The 19,238-nt window shown below is 53.8% G+C and overlaps 7 protein-coding genes across 7 annotated transcripts; 2 read left to right on the forward strand and 5 right to left on the reverse strand.

Moving 5' to 3' along the window:
* Nucleotides 1–135: 135 nt before the first annotated feature.
* Nucleotides 136–3,198, reverse strand: ATH1 (alpha,alpha-trehalase ath1; the record flags this gene model as incomplete). The annotated part of the gene is made up of 2 exons (XM_064835878.1): nt 136–1,900; nt 1,955–3,198. 2 exons carry the CDS (start codon nt 3,196–3,198, stop codon nt 136–138), a joined length of 3,009 nt encoding a protein of 1,002 aa, XP_064696928.1.
* A 608-nt stretch (nt 3,199–3,806) lies between these two features.
* Nucleotides 3,807–7,043, reverse strand: GCV2 (glycine decarboxylase subunit P; the record flags this gene model as incomplete). The annotated part of the gene is made up of 2 exons (XM_064835879.1): nt 3,807–3,867; nt 3,928–7,043. The coding sequence occupies 2 exons, from the start codon at nt 7,041–7,043 to the stop codon at nt 3,807–3,809; spliced, it is 3,177 nt and encodes a 1,058-aa protein (XP_064696929.1).
* Nucleotides 7,044–7,546: 503 nt separating this feature from the next.
* Nucleotides 7,547–8,412, reverse strand: LTS14_003175 (uncharacterized protein; the record flags this gene model as incomplete). The annotated part of the gene is made up of 3 exons (XM_064835880.1): nt 7,547–7,726; nt 7,784–7,940; nt 7,994–8,412. The coding sequence occupies 3 exons, from the start codon at nt 8,410–8,412 to the stop codon at nt 7,547–7,549; spliced, it is 756 nt and encodes a 251-aa protein (XP_064696930.1).
* A 1,079-nt stretch (nt 8,413–9,491) lies between these two features.
* On the forward strand, nt 9,492–10,782 carry LTS14_003176 (uncharacterized protein; the record flags this gene model as incomplete). Its single annotated transcript, XM_064835881.1, has 2 exons — nt 9,492–10,676; nt 10,747–10,782. 2 exons carry the CDS (start codon nt 9,492–9,494, stop codon nt 10,780–10,782), a joined length of 1,221 nt encoding a protein of 406 aa, XP_064696931.1.
* Nucleotides 10,783–11,524: 742 nt separating this feature from the next.
* On the reverse strand, nt 11,525–12,155 carry LTS14_003177 (uncharacterized protein; the record flags this gene model as incomplete). Its single annotated transcript, XM_064835882.1, has 3 exons — nt 11,525–11,720; nt 11,781–11,865; nt 11,918–12,155. 3 exons carry the CDS (start codon nt 12,153–12,155, stop codon nt 11,525–11,527), a joined length of 519 nt encoding a protein of 172 aa, XP_064696932.1.
* Nucleotides 12,156–13,017: 862 nt separating this feature from the next.
* Nucleotides 13,018–16,938, reverse strand: rhp26 (DNA repair protein rhp26; the record flags this gene model as incomplete). Its single annotated transcript, XM_064835883.1, has 1 exon — nt 13,018–16,938. The coding sequence occupies one exon, from the start codon at nt 16,936–16,938 to the stop codon at nt 13,018–13,020; it is 3,921 nt and encodes a 1,306-aa protein (XP_064696933.1).
* A 503-nt stretch (nt 16,939–17,441) lies between these two features.
* Nucleotides 17,442–19,205, forward strand: LTS14_003179 (uncharacterized protein; the record flags this gene model as incomplete). The annotated part of the gene is made up of 1 exon (XM_064835884.1): nt 17,442–19,205. One exon carries the CDS (start codon nt 17,442–17,444, stop codon nt 19,203–19,205), a length of 1,764 nt encoding a protein of 587 aa, XP_064696934.1.
* Between the last annotated feature and the right edge of the window lie 33 nt (nt 19,206–19,238).

The raw sequence follows: 19,238 nt of genomic DNA on the forward strand, positions 1-19,238 counted from the left end.
CTTTTCCCCCCTGCTATGGTATCTACACGTTACGATGCGACAACATCCAATTTACACGCACTTCACTCCATTCCCCTCCAACATACACTTTACACGCCTTCACACGACTCCACACCACCTCATCAAGACAAACATCTACACCCCCCCAACAAGCGCCCACTCCGCCACCGTCGCCCCAGTCCCATTCCCCGCATTCACCGTCCCATCATTAGCCACGCTCCCCTCAATCGTCAGCGTCGCAAACCGTCCACTCCACACAGGCCTACTCAGAGAAACATTCGTAGTATTACTCTGATACGGCACGATCTCGTACGCCGTCGCCGCCACATACGGGATCGAAACGGTGATATTATCACTCCTACTCACGAGGACGGAGGCGGAACCATCGCTGGCGTTGCTGAAGGTCACGGTATAGGAGTGTGGTGGGGCTTGGGCCCAGTCGAAAAGGATTGCTGTGATGGGGATGAAGGCTGAGCCTGGTAAGGTGACTGTGATTGAGGAACTGAGGTTGGCTTGAGTGGGCTGCCATTTCGTGCTCGTGCTTCCGTCCACGGCCGCGAAAGGGAATTGGCCCGGTTGGTATGTGGTATTGCTCGTCACGGGCTCGCATTGCGCGATATTACCCGGAACGGTCTTGATGTCGCCGATGCGACGGTTGGGGATGGTGATGGTGCCGTTGGGTGGGATTTGGTAGATTGTCGTGTTGCCGAATTGAGATTCGCCTGCTAGGCCGATCGTGACGGGGATGGAGGTGTTGGCGAAGGTGGAGTTGGCTGTGTCGAGGGGTGTGGACATGCGGGTCAGAGTCGTGTGAGACTGGTTGGAGTGCGCTTTTATGGGCCAGCCTTGCCAGTAGATCGTACGGAACGCTAGGTTCTGGATCTGTGGCGGTAGGGAGGGGTTGACGTTCAACGAGTCCAGTTCGAGCTTCAGTCCTAAGTAGCCGAATACAGCTACCCTGTTCGCGCCACCGACACCAGTCAAGAACGGATATGCCGGGTGTGTCCCGCCATTCGCTTCGAAATTATCAAGCAACTGCTCGCTGAACTGGAACCACGGACCACGGATATATGGCTGCGAGCCGTAGATATCGTATGTGAACGACGCACAACCCGAAGGACTAATCGCATTCGCCACGATACTGAAGACACCGTAGGTCATCCCTGGTCCATTGAGTGATTGCTTGCGGGCATAGTAATCCAGATCATTCAGGCTCTGGTTGTTAGGGAACTGAAGGAAGTCGTCGATGAGCACGATATCGGCTTGCTTGACTTGGACGGTATTGTTCATATCGGCATACTCGCGGATGATGTTCGCAGGCTCGTAGACGGGGACGTCGATCTTGGAGGCGATCGTGGCCCAGGTTGCATTTGGCTCCAGGCCGAAATGAGCGCGAAGGGTATTGGCTTGGTTGATGTGGGTTTTCATCAGGACCATGGTGAAGCCGACGTTGCGCTCGAAGTTGGCATATTCGTCGGGATCTGTGGCGTTGAGGAGTTCGTACTCGTCGATTGTGGCGTTGTAGGTCACTGCGTCGCTGTAGAATTGAGCGATGGCATCGTAGATTGGTAGCAGGGAGTCCTCGAAGAACTGCGAGTCGCCGCTCGCAGCGTAGTAGTTCAAGAACTCTAGACCGATGTCGCCGTTCAAGTGGTACTCGTAGTCGAAGCATGGGCCAGCAGCAGTACAGTTGCCGCTTCCTCCGCTGACCCACGGATAGACAGCACCGTTTGGTGAGAAGCGACCCGTCTGATTGAGCGTGCCCTGGTAGGCTGTCTGCAGGTTCGCCTGTGCTTGTGGGAACTTCTCGACTCGGTACCGAGCGATCTGCTTGGCGGCTTGTGGGTGGGAGACTACTAGCCCAGGCGCCATCCAGACTTCGGCATCCCAGAAGACCCATCTACGAACTCTGTTAGTAGAGAACACATCAAGGTTTTCGAGCATGATGCCTTACCCAGCATAACTATCACTTCCCAAGCCTCCGACAGCAATACTATTCACATCGAGCTGAGTGTTGTTGTCCGCAGCCAAAATAGCATTCGCGCCAATCGTTTGCTGTAGAAGATGATAGGCATTCGTCACAGCAGTGACCTGGAGTTCACGAATCTCGGCCATCGAAGGCAGAGATCCATTAGCCAGGCGGTAGTCGTCGACGCTATCGTCGGTCATGATGCCGTTCCATTCGCTAGTGTGGGAAGCCAGCATGCTGCTGAAACCTTCACTTTGTGCTTCGATTACGGCTAGAAGTGCGACTGCCTTGGGCTCGTCGAAGGCGCTGCTAGAGGCACCGCCGATGTACTTCGTGATGGTGCTTGCTGAGTTCGCCTTCATAGATACATTCATAGCTTGAGCAATCGAGGAGCCATTTGCACCAATAATCGAGGAGTCTTTGTACTCATGTCGGCTTGCGGCATTGCAGCTATCGTCGCCTTCGAGCAGGGAGAAAATGTAACCCTCTGTCTCAACTCCATTAGGCTGGACACCAGACCAGATGATCGGCGCAGCTGTATCGAAGTACTTCTCGATAGGCGATGTTCTAAGCGCACAATCACCCTGCAGAACATCGACCACCGAAATATTGGCGTCTTGCGAAGCAGTCAATTGCAATTGCACGGCCGCCTGGTTGACATAAAGCTTGTGCACGAGCATCGTGTACAGCACGTCAATACTCGGTCCACTGCTAGGCGTCCAGCAATAACTCCAAGTCATGACACCAGCCTTGAAATCGACCGTCGAGTTGAATTTCGAAATCTGACTCGCAGGTACAGCGGCCGTCAATACCTGTCCATTGACAACAGGATGCAGTCCTGCCCAATGTGGCACGCCACTGATCACGCTCTCGCCTGCACCATACTGGAGCAACCACTCGAAGTTCGTCCCATTCGTTCGATCCTGCTGATCGTAGAACCCAGCTATCGTGCCGAAAGTCTGGCGGCGGTCGAAGAGCGGCCAGCCGTTGATGTTGTCGCCGGCTACGGGTGTGTCGACTTCGAAGAAAGGCCCTACAGCTGCGAGATTGATGCCTAGATAGCCGTTGGATAGGGACATGCGGGATTGATAGTGGCCTTGGTCGAGGTTCGTGGTTGTTATGCGCCAGTTTTCGAGGTCCCATGTTGTGCCTGCGAAGCGGGTGTCTATTACTGTCGCTTGGGTGTATGCTGCCAGGCCCAGTAGGCCGGCTGTATTTGATAGCTTCATCTTGTGTTCGGGTCAATGTATCGGATCGATATCAGAACCTGAGACTGTTATGTCGAAGCGCACAACGTACACTGAACAAACAAGAAATGCTTTCCAAGCAACTCCTTCACCGTCGACGCCTCTTGCGTCTTACCGCTGACAGCAGTGGAGCAGATTCTCCTCTTTCTCGCTACGTCCTTCATCCCGCACAACCCGCGGACCATGACGTTTTCCATCCTTGTTCGTGAAAGCCAAGCACGAGGCAATTGCGGGGATCACGCACCTTTTGCGGGGCAGTCTGGAACTTCTATCCCGAAAGAGGAAGTAGCAGACGAGATCTGTACCTGACGATCACGTTGTTACGTATGATCTTGCTTACGAAGCAAATATGGGCAGTGGTCTACATAGCAAGACTTTTGAATGTCGCTGTTGATACGGCAGAGAGGACGAACGGACAGATGAGACATGTGTAGATCAGTACAGTACTTTGTACAGCTCGAACGGGCATGTATATGTTGGATACAGCCGTTCCCAGCACGACCTTCCACCCAAACGCCTCGCTTAAACGTCGTTGAAGAGACTCTCGAAAGATCTATATCCGCCCATGCCATCGCTGGCTTCTAAACCCTCTAAGTAGGCATCGGGGCCTCCTTGCCTGTAATCCCCTCGATGCTGTCCACAGGTGCACAACTAGAAGACATGATCAGTACTATCCCTCTGACGAAAAGCTTCATAGGTGGCAAGACTAACCTGCAGAAAAGATTCATATCTCCATATGCATCATCCAACCTCGCCACACTAGGCCAGAACTTCTTCTCCTTCAGCCACGGCAGAGGATATGCCGCTTTCTCCCTGCCATAAGGACGGTCCCATTCTCCACAAATCAGATCCTTCATCGAGTGCGGCGCCAACTTCATGACGTTTCCGTCTTTGGGTTGCGTCCCGTCCTCAATCTCCTTGATCTCCTGACGGATGGAGATCAGCGCGTCGCAGAAACGGTCCAGCTCAGCTTTACTCTCAGATTCAGTGGGCTCGATCATGAGGGTGTTGGCGACCGGCCAGCTCATAGTAGGAGCGTGGAAACCGTAGTCCTGGAGGCGTTTTGCAACGTCTATAGCCTCTATTCCGCTCGTCTCTTTGAACTTGCGCACATCGAGGATGAACTCATGTGCACACCGGCCTTGTTCGTTGGTATAGAGAATGGGGTAGTGAGGCTTCAGGCGGGAGAGGATGTAGTTGGCGTTTAGAAGAGTGATCTTGGTGGCGTGGGTGAGTCCGCGAGCTCCCATCATTTTGATATATGCCCAGCTGATGGGTAGAATGCTGGCGGAACCCCAAGGTGCGCCAGAGACGGGCGCAATGCCTTTGCTGCCGCCCACTCCTTCGACTAATGGATGGCCGGGTAGAAAAGGCGACAAATGCTCAGCTACACCGATAGGACCTACACCCGGCCCGCCGCCGCCATGAGGAATGCAGAAAGTTTTGTGCAGGTTGAGATGGCACACATCCGCTCCAATTTCGCCAGGCGTGCATAACCCAATCTGGGCATTCATGTTCGCGCCATCCATGTAAACTTGTCCACCATGCTTGTGCACCAGCTCACAAGCTTCCTTGACCTGCGGCTCGAAGACACCGAAAGTGCTAGGATAAGTGATCATGATGGCGCCGAGCTCTTCGCTGTACTTCTCGCATTTTGCTTTCAGGTCTTCCATGTCGAGATTGCCGGTCTTGCTTTCACATTTGATGGTGACCACACGCATACCAGCCATTGCCGCACTAGCTGGATTCGTGCCGTGAGCAGAGACTGGGATGAGACAGATGTCGCGTTTCTTGCCAGGCTGCTCTTCCAGATATTTGCGAATGACTCGCAGACCTGTGAACTCGCCTTGAGCGCCGGAGTTGGGCTGGAGTGAGACGGAGTGGAAGCCGGTGATTTCCGACAGATCTTCTTCGAGCTCTTTAATCAGTTGCGCGTAGCCCATCGTCTGATCGGACGGTGCGAAAGGGTGGATGTTGGCAAATTCTGGCCATGAGATAGGGACCATCTCCGTCGTGGCGTTGAGCTTCATCGTGCATGAACCGAGTGGAATCATGGAGTGCACGAGTGAAAGATCCTTGGATTGTAAATGATGCATGTATCGCAGGATCTCGGTCTCGGAGTGATGTGAGTTGAACACTGGATGGGTAAGGAACGCAGACGTTCGTCTCAGTGACTCGGGCACTGCGACTGATGCATCGAGTTGCGCAGCAATGTGCTCCACATCAACAGTATCGGTGGTGAAAGCGCGCAGGATCTCCTCCATCTGCTTCCTGCCCACTGTCTCGTCGAGCGTGATGCCAATGTGCTCGTCATCGACCACTCGGAAGTTGATGAGTGAAAGTTGAGCGACTTTCTGCGCGAAGAGACCGGGTTCATGCTTTTTCACAATGACGGTATCGAAGCCAGGTTTCTGAACTTCCAGTCCTGCATCTTCCAAAGCTCTCGCCAACACTTGAGCCATCTTGGCGACCTTCTCTGCGATGCGCTTCAAGCCACCTGGACCATGATAGACAGCATACATGGCATTCATATTGGCGAGCAATGCTTGCGCAGTACAGATATTGCTTGTCGCCTTCTCTCGTCTGATATGCTGCTCTCGGGTCTGCAAGGCCAGGCGAGCAGCCGGGCTACCTAGACGATCTTTCGAAAGACCGACCAGACGACCTGGAATTTTGCGCTTGTGCTTGTCGCCTACAGCGAAGAAGGCGGCATGTGGTCCACCGAAGCCAAACGGTACACCAAATCTCTGCGCATTGCCGAATGCTACATCTGCGCCAAATTCGCCAGGAGGTGTGAGTAGCGTCAGAGCCAGGAGGTCGGTCCCGACAGAGAAGGTACCCTTGAGCTCGTGGACCTTATCGGCCAAGTTGCGAAAGTCTTCAACACCGCCTAGAGTATCAGGGTATTGTGCTAGCACACCTATCAGATCCTCGCCCACGTCATTCACAACCTTGCTGCCATCCTCCAGGACGTCCGCAACCTTGATCGTGATGCCGAAGCCTGATGCTCTGCTCTCAAGCACTGCGATTGTCTGCGGATGGCATAGGTGTGAGACGACATATGTCTTGTTAGCACGCTTCTGGCGTGAAGCTGGTAAAGCGTTGAGTGACAAAGTCATGGCCTCTGCAGCGGCCGTAGGCTCGTCCAGTACCGATGCATTGGCGATAGTCATGCCAGTCAGATCCGTGACCATGGTCTGAAAGTTGAGCAACGATTCCAACCGACCCTGGCTGATCTCAGGCTGGTATGGAGTATAGCTTGTATACCATGCCGGGTTCTCCAGCACATTCCTCTTGATCACTTCCGGCACCCTCGTCCCGGCATACCCGCATCCAATGTAGCTCTTGTAGACCTTGTTCTCGCCCGCAATTTCTCGTAGCCGTGCAAGTAGCTGACTCTCCGAGTATCCTCCCTCGCTTGTAGGCATCGAACCAGACTCGGGGACTGGACCTTCAACCTGCAAATCCTTGCTCGACAGGATCTCGGCAGGCAGGACGGTCTTCACGAACTCATCTAGGCTCTTTGCGGGCGGGTCGAGTGCCTGCAGCATCTCTTCTGCCGTTTGGGCATTGGGTCCGATGTGTCGACGGGAGAAAGTGTCGAGAGGTGCGAAGATGGAATTACTCAGAACCTTTGGCTCGCTGCCTCGAGTGTCGTCGGTCGAGCTGGAGTAGAAAGTCCGTCGAGTGAGGCGGGCAGTGGTTGTGTGTTGTTGTGGTGCTAGTCTTGCGATTCGAGGAGTGAATAGCAGACAGCGGGAGGATAATGGTTTGCGGGTGGCCAGCCATTGCGCTCGCAGGCGAAGAGCGACAGGTCTGGCTGACATCGTGGTCGTCGTGATCGTTGTCTTGTTCTAGCCAAATCGTTCGAGCCAGTTTCTCGCCTCGTACCCAGCTTAAATTATCATTGTTCTTTAAGCCGAGTCTGTCGCATCCGATATCGAATTCTCGAGTGGCGTTATTGCTGGGGAGTTGAATTGTGAGTACATGTAGTCCTGACCCGCTAGATGTCACGACGGGGAGAGTTGGACGCGTGACGGTATATTATGTAAATGTAGCTTGCACTCAACAAATCGTGTGTCGATGATTCAGTTACCCGAAGATCTATCTTATCGCGATTGTTGCGGCTAATTGCGGCTTAGCGCTGGAACGAGTGAACGCCGACATTGCCGACATTGCCGATGGAGATACCTTCAGCCTCCTTCTCGGAGTCCTTGGAGCCGCATGAGGTACCGGTACTGAACAAGATCGTCTCCATTTGTTCACTTCGAGTGTGCCAATCAGTCGTGCCAGGGATCAGGTCTTGCGACGGTGGATTGAACACCACCATCTACCACGGCACCTCCCCACCATCATAATGTCCATGAGCATCCTCCATACCAGGAACGTGAATATTTACAAACTTGCCATTCTGAGCTGGACTTGCCTCGAGAATTATCCGCTTCAGCTCTGCAACACCGACATGAGGATCTAAGTCCGCATACTGCCCGCCAAGATCCGTCTTCAACCACTATCGACTGTCAGCCACTGCTCGCCAGGATATACTTCAGCAGTGATTGATACGTACGCCTGGAGATACGGCAAGGAAGGTAAACCCCGTGTCCGCATGATCGAGAGCGTACTGAGCGTTCAGCATATTCAACGCGGCTTTCGAAATCTTGTATGCTTGCACTGGGCCCCTGGCGAATTTATCCACCCAGGCGATGGATCCCAAGGTAGATGAGCTGATGATCAGGGTCAGTCAATGTTTGACTATCCAAAGTCTTGTCGGCCTTACACATTAATCACTTTCTTCTCCTTACCCTTCTCAATCAGAGGCAGAAATGCAGCTATCACTCGTTGCACACCCACCACATTAACATTCAGGACGTTCAGCATATCCTCTGGTGATACGGTCTTAGTGCCACCAGGATTTGCTGTCTGGATACCTGCATTGTTCACCAGGACATCTAGACCTTGTCCATTGAGCTTGCCTTCGACTTCTCTGGCTGCTTGCTGAACACTTTCTGTATCGTCCACTGACGCTTTGACGTGGTAGAGCTGTTGGCTGTGGCTTGAAACCAAGCTTTGAAGTGCTGATGGCGGCTCGCCTCTGCTTAGAGCAAATATCTTGCCGACTGATCTGTCTTTCAGCAGTTGTGTGACGAGCTCGAGGCCAATCCCTCGCGATGCTCCTGTAACGGCGTAGGAAGTCATTGTCTCTATGTGAGCCAGTCAAGATTTGGTGTTTCCCATTGACAGAGAACACACAATCTCCTCGTAATATATCCATCTGCACGCTTAACGCCGCAAAGTCCGAATGACGATGGCTCGGTTGATATACATGATTCGAGCCCTCTGCAACCACTACACCAGCCCGTATAAACAGTACTCATGTCTAGAGGACAATCTCATTGTCGTACAGGATGCACTGCCCATGCCTGCCTGAGGTCACGTACACCGCTGGGCACTGCTTCCGTCAGGCATCGCACGCGCTACGTACATGTATCTAAGTACTGTGCGCCAAGCCGTCTCATAACCCAAACACAGCCACCTCAGCGGCCCAGCAATACTGGCGGTAACGACTTGTTAGGCGAGTGTGAGGCCGCCTATGATCCGGTTCAAATATGCCAATGTTCCTCGCCTTGCAGACTTCTCTGCTTTTCTTGGAGGCCGGACCAAGCCAACCACGAGAGGCTGCTTTTCACGATCGATATGTGATTTACCAGCATTAGTTCATGATTTACCAGCATCGATGCGTAGACCAGCATGCTCTTGCTTCACACCGACACAGACGAGCTGCGACTCGTAGAAAAGGAAGAAGGCAGCGTGCCGTATGCGATTCTATCCCATAGATGGTTGGCAGTGGAGGAAGAGATCACGTTTCGCGATATTATGACCAACCAGGACGGCCTGCAGAGCAGAAAGGCTGGCAGAAACTGGATTTCATTAGGCAACAGGCATGGGCAGACGGACTGCAATATGTTTGGGTCGATACAGCGTGTATCGACAAGAGCAGCAGCCAGGTGCTGACTGGATCAATCAACTCTATGTACCGGTGGTACCAAGGCGCTACGTGCTGTTACGTCTACCTTCACGATCTGCCCAACGCCGACGGCATGGTCTTGGGTGACTCGAATTCGCGCCGCGCTTCCAAATCGGTTGTGAGACCATCGTGAGCTACCACAGTGGTCTCACCACCTTCCCTCGCAGCTCTACACGAATGCCAATGGTTCCACCGAGGATGGACACTGCAAGAAATGCTGGCACCAAGTTACGTTCGCTTCTACAACTCCATGTGGGACTATTTAGGAGATCTCGAGACTCTGTCGGGGGTGATAAGCAGAGTAACATCGATCAATGAAGATGCTCTGACCAAGGAGCGTCTGATCGAGTCCTTCAGCATCGCCCAGCGTATGTCCTGGGCCGCAGGCAGAAAGACGACTAGACTCGAGGATCGTGCCTACTCTCTGCTTGGTATCTTCGGCGTCAGCCTATCCATCATTTATGGCGAAGGTACTAGGGCTTTCGTACAATTACAGGATGAAATACTTCGGGAAACGACTGATCAGACAATCTTCGCATTTGGTAGATCTTCACCATACCTAGAAGATTCCCAGGTGCGAATGGAAAATCTTCTAGCGGCTTCGCCGGACGAATTCGCTGCGTGCCATAACTTAGAGGTAACGCCGTGGCTGTCCCACAACCGATTCGAGGTATCGGGTCAGTATGTCACATTCATGCATCAGCAATTTGATCCAGCTTACGGCGTGGCACTCAGCTGCTGCGATCACGATCGGCCTGAAGTGACTCTCTTCTTGAGATTACAAGGGACAGAAGGGCTACGCGACACATGGCTGGCTCGTGGCCCCCTTCGGCTTTATACACGGCCTATACAAAGGGCCGGCTCTCCCAAAACAACTGCTGCGGTTCGCGTGAGGAGGACCGTCGAATATGCGAGTCGGACATACTTCAAGTCTGGATGCACGCTCCATTGCGAGACTCGTTCGTTCTCGGGCCTGCAGCTGCGGTGCATGGGTAGCCTTGTACCAGATGGCCGACATGTCGTTCTCGAAAACGAGCCTCGGCTGGGATACATCCAACACACCCTCAAGGATCCCGATGCCAAGCAGGCCGTAATGGAACTCATCTGCGAAACCATGCCAGACACGAAGGTTCGACTTGAGGTGACCATCCGGCCGCGTGTGACCATCAAAATCGCTGGACAAGATGGCAAATTACCGCCGATGTCGAGCTTTCTCGCGGGCCGCCGGGCAGAGGCGAATGATTGTGCATGGATAGTGCTCGATGGTCGTGTTTTAATCGTGAAGGCTTACTACAACGCCAAACTGCATCCGGACCGGTCTGACTTGTATGCTCTACGATTCTCGTACCTCAGCTATCCTCGTGCTATGCTGGAACTGGTCATCGCATTCTGTTCCCGCGTTATCATCTGGCTGCTCATTGGTAATCCACTAAGGGTATGGCCGCCTCTGCTTGGCCTTTCCTTCGTAGTTCGAGCACTTCCCTGGACTTCACTGCATCTACCAGACTCGTTCAAGTGGTTTGACGTGCGTTTCGTATTAGGGGAAAAATGTCATTCAAATTTCGATCGGGATGATCGGGATCGGCATTGGGCTGCTTCTAGTTGCTGGAAGCTTCATCGTACTCTATCCAAGTGTGGCTGCTTGCTTTGCATTCTGGTCGGGGCAGCAATGGCACGCCCAGCCGCTTCGGTCTGTCTTGCCCCGGTGGTACCCATCTGGTTTGCCCAAGCCGATTCCATCCCAACCTGACCGCAGCCCTGATGTTACAGATCGGACACCTTTGTTGCCGAAAACCAATAGATGAAGGCGCATGCTTCCGTGGCACTCACTCGGCACGTGGCAGCGCTTGGAAATTACGACTGGCCGACACAGCGCTCACGCTTCCCTTGTCCAACTGGGTGATGGGCAATTATTAGGCATAGTAGAAGAGGTCAGTCCATTCGCCAGCAGCTATCCTGAACTGAATCTTCTGTGCCTCAGTCAGCCATTAAGGACTTCGAGACTATTGAGCGGATGGACGTGTTCGACACGTAGATGGATGGCACTCAGCACTATTGCCATCTGATATAAAGTCCCATGAGAAGATGGTTTACCATTACACTGGCAACGCCAACGCTCACTTACTCATAGCTGTCCGCCGCAAAAATTGACGGCACCGTCTTCCCTTCTCAATGCATGTACACACTTGACTCGTTCATATTCCGAAAGTGGTTAGAGATGGGCAAGCGTGTCGATGCGGCCAAGATTGCCATACTTCATCGCGATTCCCATCAACTCGATAACTAATGAACAACAGTTCCACTCCACTGGTTACAGTTGACCTCTACAGCAGTTCCCACTCCTAGACCGACGCCCGAACTGCCGAATAGTGCTTTCGACGCACCAGAGTCGATGCAAGTGTCGAAGTTTAGGTTGGCTCCGTACTGGTTCGTGCCGGAAAGGCCGTTCTGGGCACAGAGGGGGTTGCCTTGGGCTGGGCTGTAGGGTTTGTTAGTACTAGGTATTGAGTTGGTTAGGGAGGAGGTGGCTTGGACTGACCAAAGGTTGGTGACTTTCACGACGATGCTGTTACCTGCGTTCGAGACCTTTTGGCCAGAGGAGTTGGTTTCAATGGTCAACTTCCCTATGCGGAGGTCAGTATCATGTTCATCTCCTATTGACTTTCGAATACGCACAGCAAGTCCCACAACCAGGACCAGCTCCTTGACCAGGTCCGGCACCGAACTCGTTCTGCGAGATGGCAGCAGAGTAGCCGGGCTGAGTGTAGTAGCCACACGCAGTGGTCTTCACGTTGCAATTGCCAGAGTTGTTCTGGTCGCCGGAGCCATACTGGGTGAAGGAAGCCTTGTAGCTTTGCTGAGCAGAGGCTCCAATGGCAAGAGCCGCGGTCGTGAGGAGGGTTGTGGCGTGCATGATTGATCCTAGATATGCTCTTGCGTGTTGTGTTGAAGTTTGATTGATCGGCTGAGTTTCTGGTAGAGAGAATGGTGACAGTAGAAGAAGAGGTCAAGACAAGCCTTTTTGTATGTCTTGTCCCTTGCGATGGCTTCGTTGGTCTTGCCGTCATGGCCTCCACTTCGCCGTCTCGACTATACTAGACCGGCCATCATGGGATGGTAGAAGTAGCGGAAGCCCGGGCATGCTGGAGCGGGCGGCTCGTAGGGTAATCTATCCATTGATAAAGCAGGGTCATGAAACCAGCAACTCGAGCACGTTTTGTTCTCATGACATGATCTGCAGGCATGGAATTGAGAATTCCTTGTCAATCTAAATTCCGTTACAGCGTCTTTGAGCTCGGGAGGGCCTGGAGTCTCGAGTGTCTGGTGCCTACAGCAGAAGTCATTGATATCCCGGCTTGTTTTGCTGAACACGATAGAGAGAAATATGTTTAAGGCCTCGGTCAATGTCTTAGTTGAGAGGATGCAAACGTCACACCGAAACGAATTAATATATTTGAATGCAGCCAAAGTGTGGAGAAGGCGACTCTGGATATCCACAGCGGCAACACCCCTGTGTTTCATGAACGTTCTGCGATCGGTTGTGCCGGCTAGTAGATGGAATTTGTACGTACTTGATCGGTGTTTTGGAACAGCAGTGAAGAAGCTTGCATCGTGCCGCATCGTATAAATTGGGAAGAAAGACATCATTTGAGCATCTCGGAGCCACAAAAGCCGGAGCTGTAAGAGGGAGGTATGGAGACTGTACTCATGTTTACAACTACCGGCACAGTTACCTGTGCCGCTGCCGCAAAGCTATTCGATCCAGCTGGGCTATACTAGCCGGTGGCACGAGGTCTATACTCCTCCCTAAGCACCCACCTTCCCCTCCCGCCCCCACCTCGTCCACCTCCACCACCCCCTCCTTTCTCAAGCGTAGCAATAACCTTAAGCATCTCCTTGAACTCCGCCGTCCGCTGCGGCGTCCCACAATACCGATTGAAATGATCAATCAGCATCTGCGTGTACGCCTGGCCATTATGCGCGAGCAGGAATTCGCGGATCAGGGCGAGGAAATCTTTGCCCTTTGGTTGTTGGTCTTCGTTTGCTTGGCGGCGGTTGGCAGGTGGGTGGCGGGTCGTTGTGGTTGGGGAGAGGTTGGGTGTTGACGCGCGGGAATTGCTGGAGGGCGTTGTTGTGGCCGCTAGGGTAGCGGCTGGGAGTTGCCGAGCAGCGAGATTCGAGAGGATAGAAGCAGATGATGGACCGCCGCGTGCACCACCTCTTCCACCACCTCTTCCACCACCTCGTCTTCCTCTCATCGCTGGACCCGAAGAACCCCTCACACTGTCTTCCCTATCAGGCCGCCCAGCCGTCCCCACCGTCCCAGTCCAAGTCGGTACTCCAGCCGGCACCGTCCTCGCAATCTCCCCCGCCCTCTGCAACTCCCGCGCAGCCTGCGCCGCCACTTTTCTCGCCTCTCTAGCTACAAGCTCCGGATCTGCATGAACGGTTTTCTTCCCGTTGATGATGGCGTCGTGTTCCAGTGCGCTCTGGACACCCGTGCGAGCGAATATGGAAGAGAGCATACGGTCCTCTTTTGCTGCGTCGGGTTGATCGCTGGTCTTCTTCTCCTCGTCTGGTTCGCCGCGCCAGGCTTCGGCTCGAGAGATACCGGTTATATCGTCTACGGCCGTTGTAGTAGAACTGACGGCTTGTCCAGTTTCATCAGGTGGTGTAGGCAATCCTTTAGTACCCTCGTCCTTACCATCAGTCTTCCGTCCTCGCGAACCAGAAAGCTGCACCTCCGTCCCCTGAAAGATCGACCCCGTCTCCGTTTGCCCATCCTTACTCTCCCCAAGCGTGAAAAGATCATGCAAATCCCCCAACTGAAACGTCTGCCTCTGCTTCGGATCCTTCAGAATCTTGTTCGTGAGGAATTGTTTGAAGATCTGTCGATGGTAGATCTTCTCTTCGATCGTGCCGGCGGTCATGAGCCGATAGATCTCCACTTCTCGCTTCTGTCCGAGTCGCCATGCACGTTCGCGCGCTTGGACGTCAGTGCTGGGGTTCCAGTCAGGGTCGTAGATGATGACTCGATCAGCGCCTGTGAGATTGATGCCTAGACCGCCGACTTTGGTCGTTAGGAGGAAGACGTGGAGATCCACGTCTTTATTAAATTCGTCCACCAGATCCTGCCGGTCTTTGATACTCGTGTTCCCGTCCATCCGCCTGTAATTGAATCCCGGCATACCTTGAATGAATTTCTCGAGGATGTCGAGCATGATCCTGTGCTGAGCAAAGAGAAGTGTCTTGTGGCCATTGCGTTTCCAGATCTCGAGCAGGGCTTTCACGACTTGCATCTTCCCGCTTTTACTGCCTGTGCCGTAGGCATAGCCGGGTTTCTTGCTCAGGGTTTTGTGCTCCACGAGATCAGGGTGATTGCATAGTTTCCTCAAGATATCCACGCCGTAAAGCGCTTGTCTTTTACCTCCAAGGATACTCTTCATATCCTCGCTGTTCAGAAACCATTCGTAAGCATCACGCTGCAACTTCGTAAGTTTGCAGAAGAGAACACGTTCACTCTTCTTCGGCAAATCAGCTGCTACATCTACTTTGAAACGCTGCAGGAGGTAAGGCGATATGGTATCCTTCAGCGTCTCAGCGCACTTCATAGCCGTCTCGACTTGCAGGTTTGAAGCATTAGCATATCCACCTTGCTTGATGGGAATCTCGAACTGGCTGCGGAAGTTCACCAGAGTGCCCAAGCGCATTGGAAACACGAAATCGAATAGCGACCACAGTTCTGTGAGATTGTTCTGCATTGGTGTGCCGGACAAAATCACTCGGTTGTGAGTGCGTAGTTCTTTGCAAAAGATCGTGATCGCAGTATTGGGGTTGCGGATCTTGTGGCCTTCGTCCAGGACGGCGTATTCCCAATCGGTGGGTATGAGGAGCTCAGCGTAGGTCTGGAGTCCGGAGTAGGTCGTCACTAAGACGTGGCCGTCTCGCACGACCTTGTCTACGATGCGTTTCGCGGCTTTATGGCCTTTGGTCTGGGTTGATCTGCCCGTGTAGTTGTCCAGCTCCAGATCGTCCTCGATTCGTGCCTCTCGCTGGATATCAAGCATGCCGCTGCCGGAAGTATGCAGGATGGAGACGCGAAGTGGTGGCCACCAACGATGAAACTCGTTCACCCACTGCTTCATCACTGTCGCTGGACAAACGACAATGATTGGCTTCGTCAATTTCTCCGAGTAGTGCAGACCTGCTAGAAATGAAATGATTTGGATGGTTTTGCCCAAACCCATCTCATCGCCGATGATGCCTCCCACTTGCTGCGTGAACAATTCCCACAGCCATTGCACGCCCGTTTTCTGGTAGTCAAAAAGCGAAGGGTAGATGTCGCCTGGTATGCGGAAGCCGCCTTCGAATTCAGCGTCAGTACGTGTAGGATGTGGCATATGCCACTCTTCCTTCTCTGGCGGTATGTCATCTAGATCTATAGTCTCTGGCTCTTCGGGCTTAACTGACTCGTCGTTCGCAACACCTTTGTCTTCGCCATTTTTCTGCGTCTGAAACTTCCGCCTTGCTGCTCGTCGTCGTCTCACCCAGCTCTCCAAACGATCTTGATAGACCTGCTCGTTGCCATCATCGATGCCAGCCAAATCCTCGGCTTCTGCAGCTGCATCTTCTGCCGTACGTCTCCTCTCCTTACCCTTCTTCCGCTTGATACCGGGAGTCGTGGCCAGAGGGAAGTCACCTTCTGCTTCTTCGTCCTCTGGCTCATCATCGTCTCCAGACTCGCCTATAGCAGCCAGGCCATCCTCATTCACGCCAGGAACATATGCGTCAGTGTCGTCTGCGGGTGTCTCGGGCTGTTCAGACTCTGCTCTTGCTTTCCTCCTTGACTGCAGTCTCCGCCGTTTGGCAGGTCTCTTAGACGCAAACTCTTCGTCCTGCAATCGTCTAGCCATCTCCTCGTCGCCTTCGACATCACCCGCTGGTGTCGTGGCAGCAGTCGAGTCATGCTGATCAAAGCCAGGGCCGAGCAGGTTCCGATGCGATCGCTCCGTAGTCTCTTCTTGGGCAGCTTCGGGCTCTGCTTGCTCATCTTCCTCGCCCTCCTCTTCCGCATCCAGCAGCACATCTCCCAGACTCGACGAAGTCCGCAGGAGCTGTCTGCCCATCTTCGAGAATGGGGTGATCTTGCCAGTCCTGATCAAGAACTCGCGTTGACTCTCACCAGGTAGACGCTTATTGCCGGACTCCTCAAGACGCGTATCGCCATTCTGCACCGCCTCCTCAGCGTGCCTTTCATCCATACGAGCCTGTATTTGCTCCAGGTCTCTATCCAGGTCCACGATTCGTTCATGATGACCTCGCACCTCTTCCCGCCACTTCTCCTTGGTGACCGAGTTGCCGAAGCCTTTCAACTTCGTCTTCAGACTGCGGACTTGACCGAGCAGGAGCTCCCGACTCTTCTGCGTCTTCTCCACCCGCTTCTTGTCTCGCTCGTCAGCCTGCTCGTTCAAGAGCTTGTCGGCCTGTCTGCCGATGTCGCGTTCCAGGTCGTCCTGCTCACGCGTGCCTGCCGCCAGTTCGGCCAACACGGTTGCCTCATCCTTGCCTGTGGTGTCTGGTCCAGTGGGAGATGCTGCATCCTCGGCCGACTGATCATTCGCTGTCTGCTCATAGTCCTCCTCAAGCGTCGGACTCGCCAAGCTCGGCTCTTGTGCCTCCATCTCCTCACTGTCCATCACGAACCTAGTAGATCAAAGTGCCGTAGTGGCGTTGCAATGATGTAAGCTACCAGCTGATCATCTTCGAAATCCGCCTCGCTGTCGTCGTGGCTGGAGAAGTGAGTTTGGAGCCTGGAGAGGAGGTTTGAGGGAGTAAGTGAGTGTAAGACAAAACATTGTCTGGTTGCACTTTCCTACAATTCGTGATGACGCGCTTGGTGGAAGCACGCGCCTAGGCCACCGTACCAAATGCATGTCATATTACTAGCGCCGGATCTATCCACACAGCGACAGGCATGACGACTTGTTCCACGACCGATGGGAGCTGTCACGTACAGCCGTGGGCAATGAAATAACACCAGTCAACACTTTACAGTCTCCTAAACAATAGACCAGACCGCATACATTGACCGTCGTCCCTCTTAAAGCACCAAAAGCATTCACATCCCGACCGCAACCACGAAACAGGCAGGCACGCGACAGTCAAGGCTGAATAGAGTTGCGCGTGCGGGGCGCACAGCATGGCTTCACTGCCACCTCGCCAGCAGTCGCAAAGACGCTCCTCCCCAGAGCAGACATCTTCAAGTCAACCTCAGCCTAACTCGACCTCACCCGCACGAGCACGATCCGCGACGTCAGAAGACTCGCAGACCCTCTTTGTGAACCACCACCGGTCTCCAGATCAGGCAGGAACATCTGCACCCGAAGACCACCACCAACAGCAACAGCAACAACAGCCATCACAACCATACCCCAAACCAGAAGAAGATCCTCGCCCCTCCTCCCCAAACGAAACCCGTGACATCAAAACCTGCTGGATCTGCTTCGCCGACAGCACCGAAGACACCCCCACCACTTCTCCCTGGCGTGACCCCTGCCCCTGTGCCCTCGTAGCCCACGAAGAATGCCTCTTAGACTGGATAGCAGATATGGAGGCCCCTTCCAAAAATGCCCGAAGCCGCTCCATCCGTGCGCCGAGGATCGAGTGTCCGCAGTGCAAGACTGAGATTAAGCTGAGCCGATCACGGGATTATGTGGTGGAGGCTGTGAGGGGCATCGAGAGGTTAGGGGCTCGGTCTGTGACCCCTGGGGCCTTGGCGTTTTTGAGTGCGGGGGTGTATCAGAGTAGTATGCTTTGGGGTATGCATTCGACTTATGCGGTTTTTGGGGTGGAAGATGGGTATAGGATATTACGGCCTCTTTTGTATAATGCTATGAGAGCGCCGCTGGAAGTCTATGCTGCGAGGCCACAAGAGGCGGCGACGAAATTGCTTGGGTTGGTGGTGGACCATCTTGTGCATTGGAGGCTGTATGTTGGTTTGCCGCTTATCACACCCATGCTCATTCTCTCGCGGACACATCTCGCCGACTCAATACTACCGGTCCTGCCTGTCTTGTTCTTCGCCACGCAGACCCATTCCTCTCAAGAGCCTATGGACTTCACACAGTGGCCTCCTTCTGCGAGTCTATGCTTTGCCGTCTTACCTTACGTGAGGCAAGCATACAACATCTGCTACGAAAAAGTCTGGGCCGCAAAAGTGAAGCAATGGTTACAAGAAGTGCAGCCCCGAAGTGGTGCTCCACAGGATGAAGTAGAAGTCGGCGTACGTGAAGATCAACTCGACGGTCTAGAAGCAGACGAGGAGGAAGAGAATGTCTTCGAGGTCCGGATAGATGGCAATATCTTCTGGGACGACTGGGAGGATCCTCAACAGCCAGAGGTGCAACAGCCTGTTCGACTAGCGCAGGGACAGCAAGCTCCACCCCTCAACCAACCACCAGCGCCTGCGGGCAATGAAGCAGACCAAGCACAACCTCCACCTAATATCCGAGGCGATCGTCCTCCACCACCACAGCCGGCCCCTGTCCCTGCCGCCGCCGCAGCACCTCCTCCACAAGCACAGCCCCAGCAACCCCCCGAACGCCGCCTAGCCTTCTCCACCACCGCCCTCGCCGAAACCATTCTCGGCGCACTCCTCTTTCCCACCCTCGCCGGCCTCTCAGGCGAACTCCTCAAGGTCTTCCTCCCGCTCTCCTGGACCGCGCTCCCCGTCGCGGCGAGAATGTCTTCGATATTTGGCGGTTCGAGGAATTCAGGGGCGGCGACGGCTTCGCCAACGGGGATATTGCAGACGAAGTGGGGCAGGAGTGTGGTGGGCGGGTGTGCGTTTGTGGTTGTTAAGGATGCGGTGTTGGTTTATGTTAGGTGGAGGATGGCGAGGATGCATCGGGGACGGAGGGTGCTGGATTATGCCGGGACGGCTAGGAGGGCGGGAAGAAGATGAGATATGTGTGTGGGATAGTGTGGGCTCTCTACT

The sequence above is a fragment of the Recurvomyces mirabilis genome (assembly GCF_035927965.1).
Source record: "Recurvomyces mirabilis strain CCFEE 5264 chromosome Unknown scaffold_6, whole genome shotgun sequence".
Classification (NCBI taxonomy): Eukaryota; Fungi; Ascomycota; class Dothideomycetes; order Mycosphaerellales; family Teratosphaeriaceae; genus Recurvomyces; species Recurvomyces mirabilis.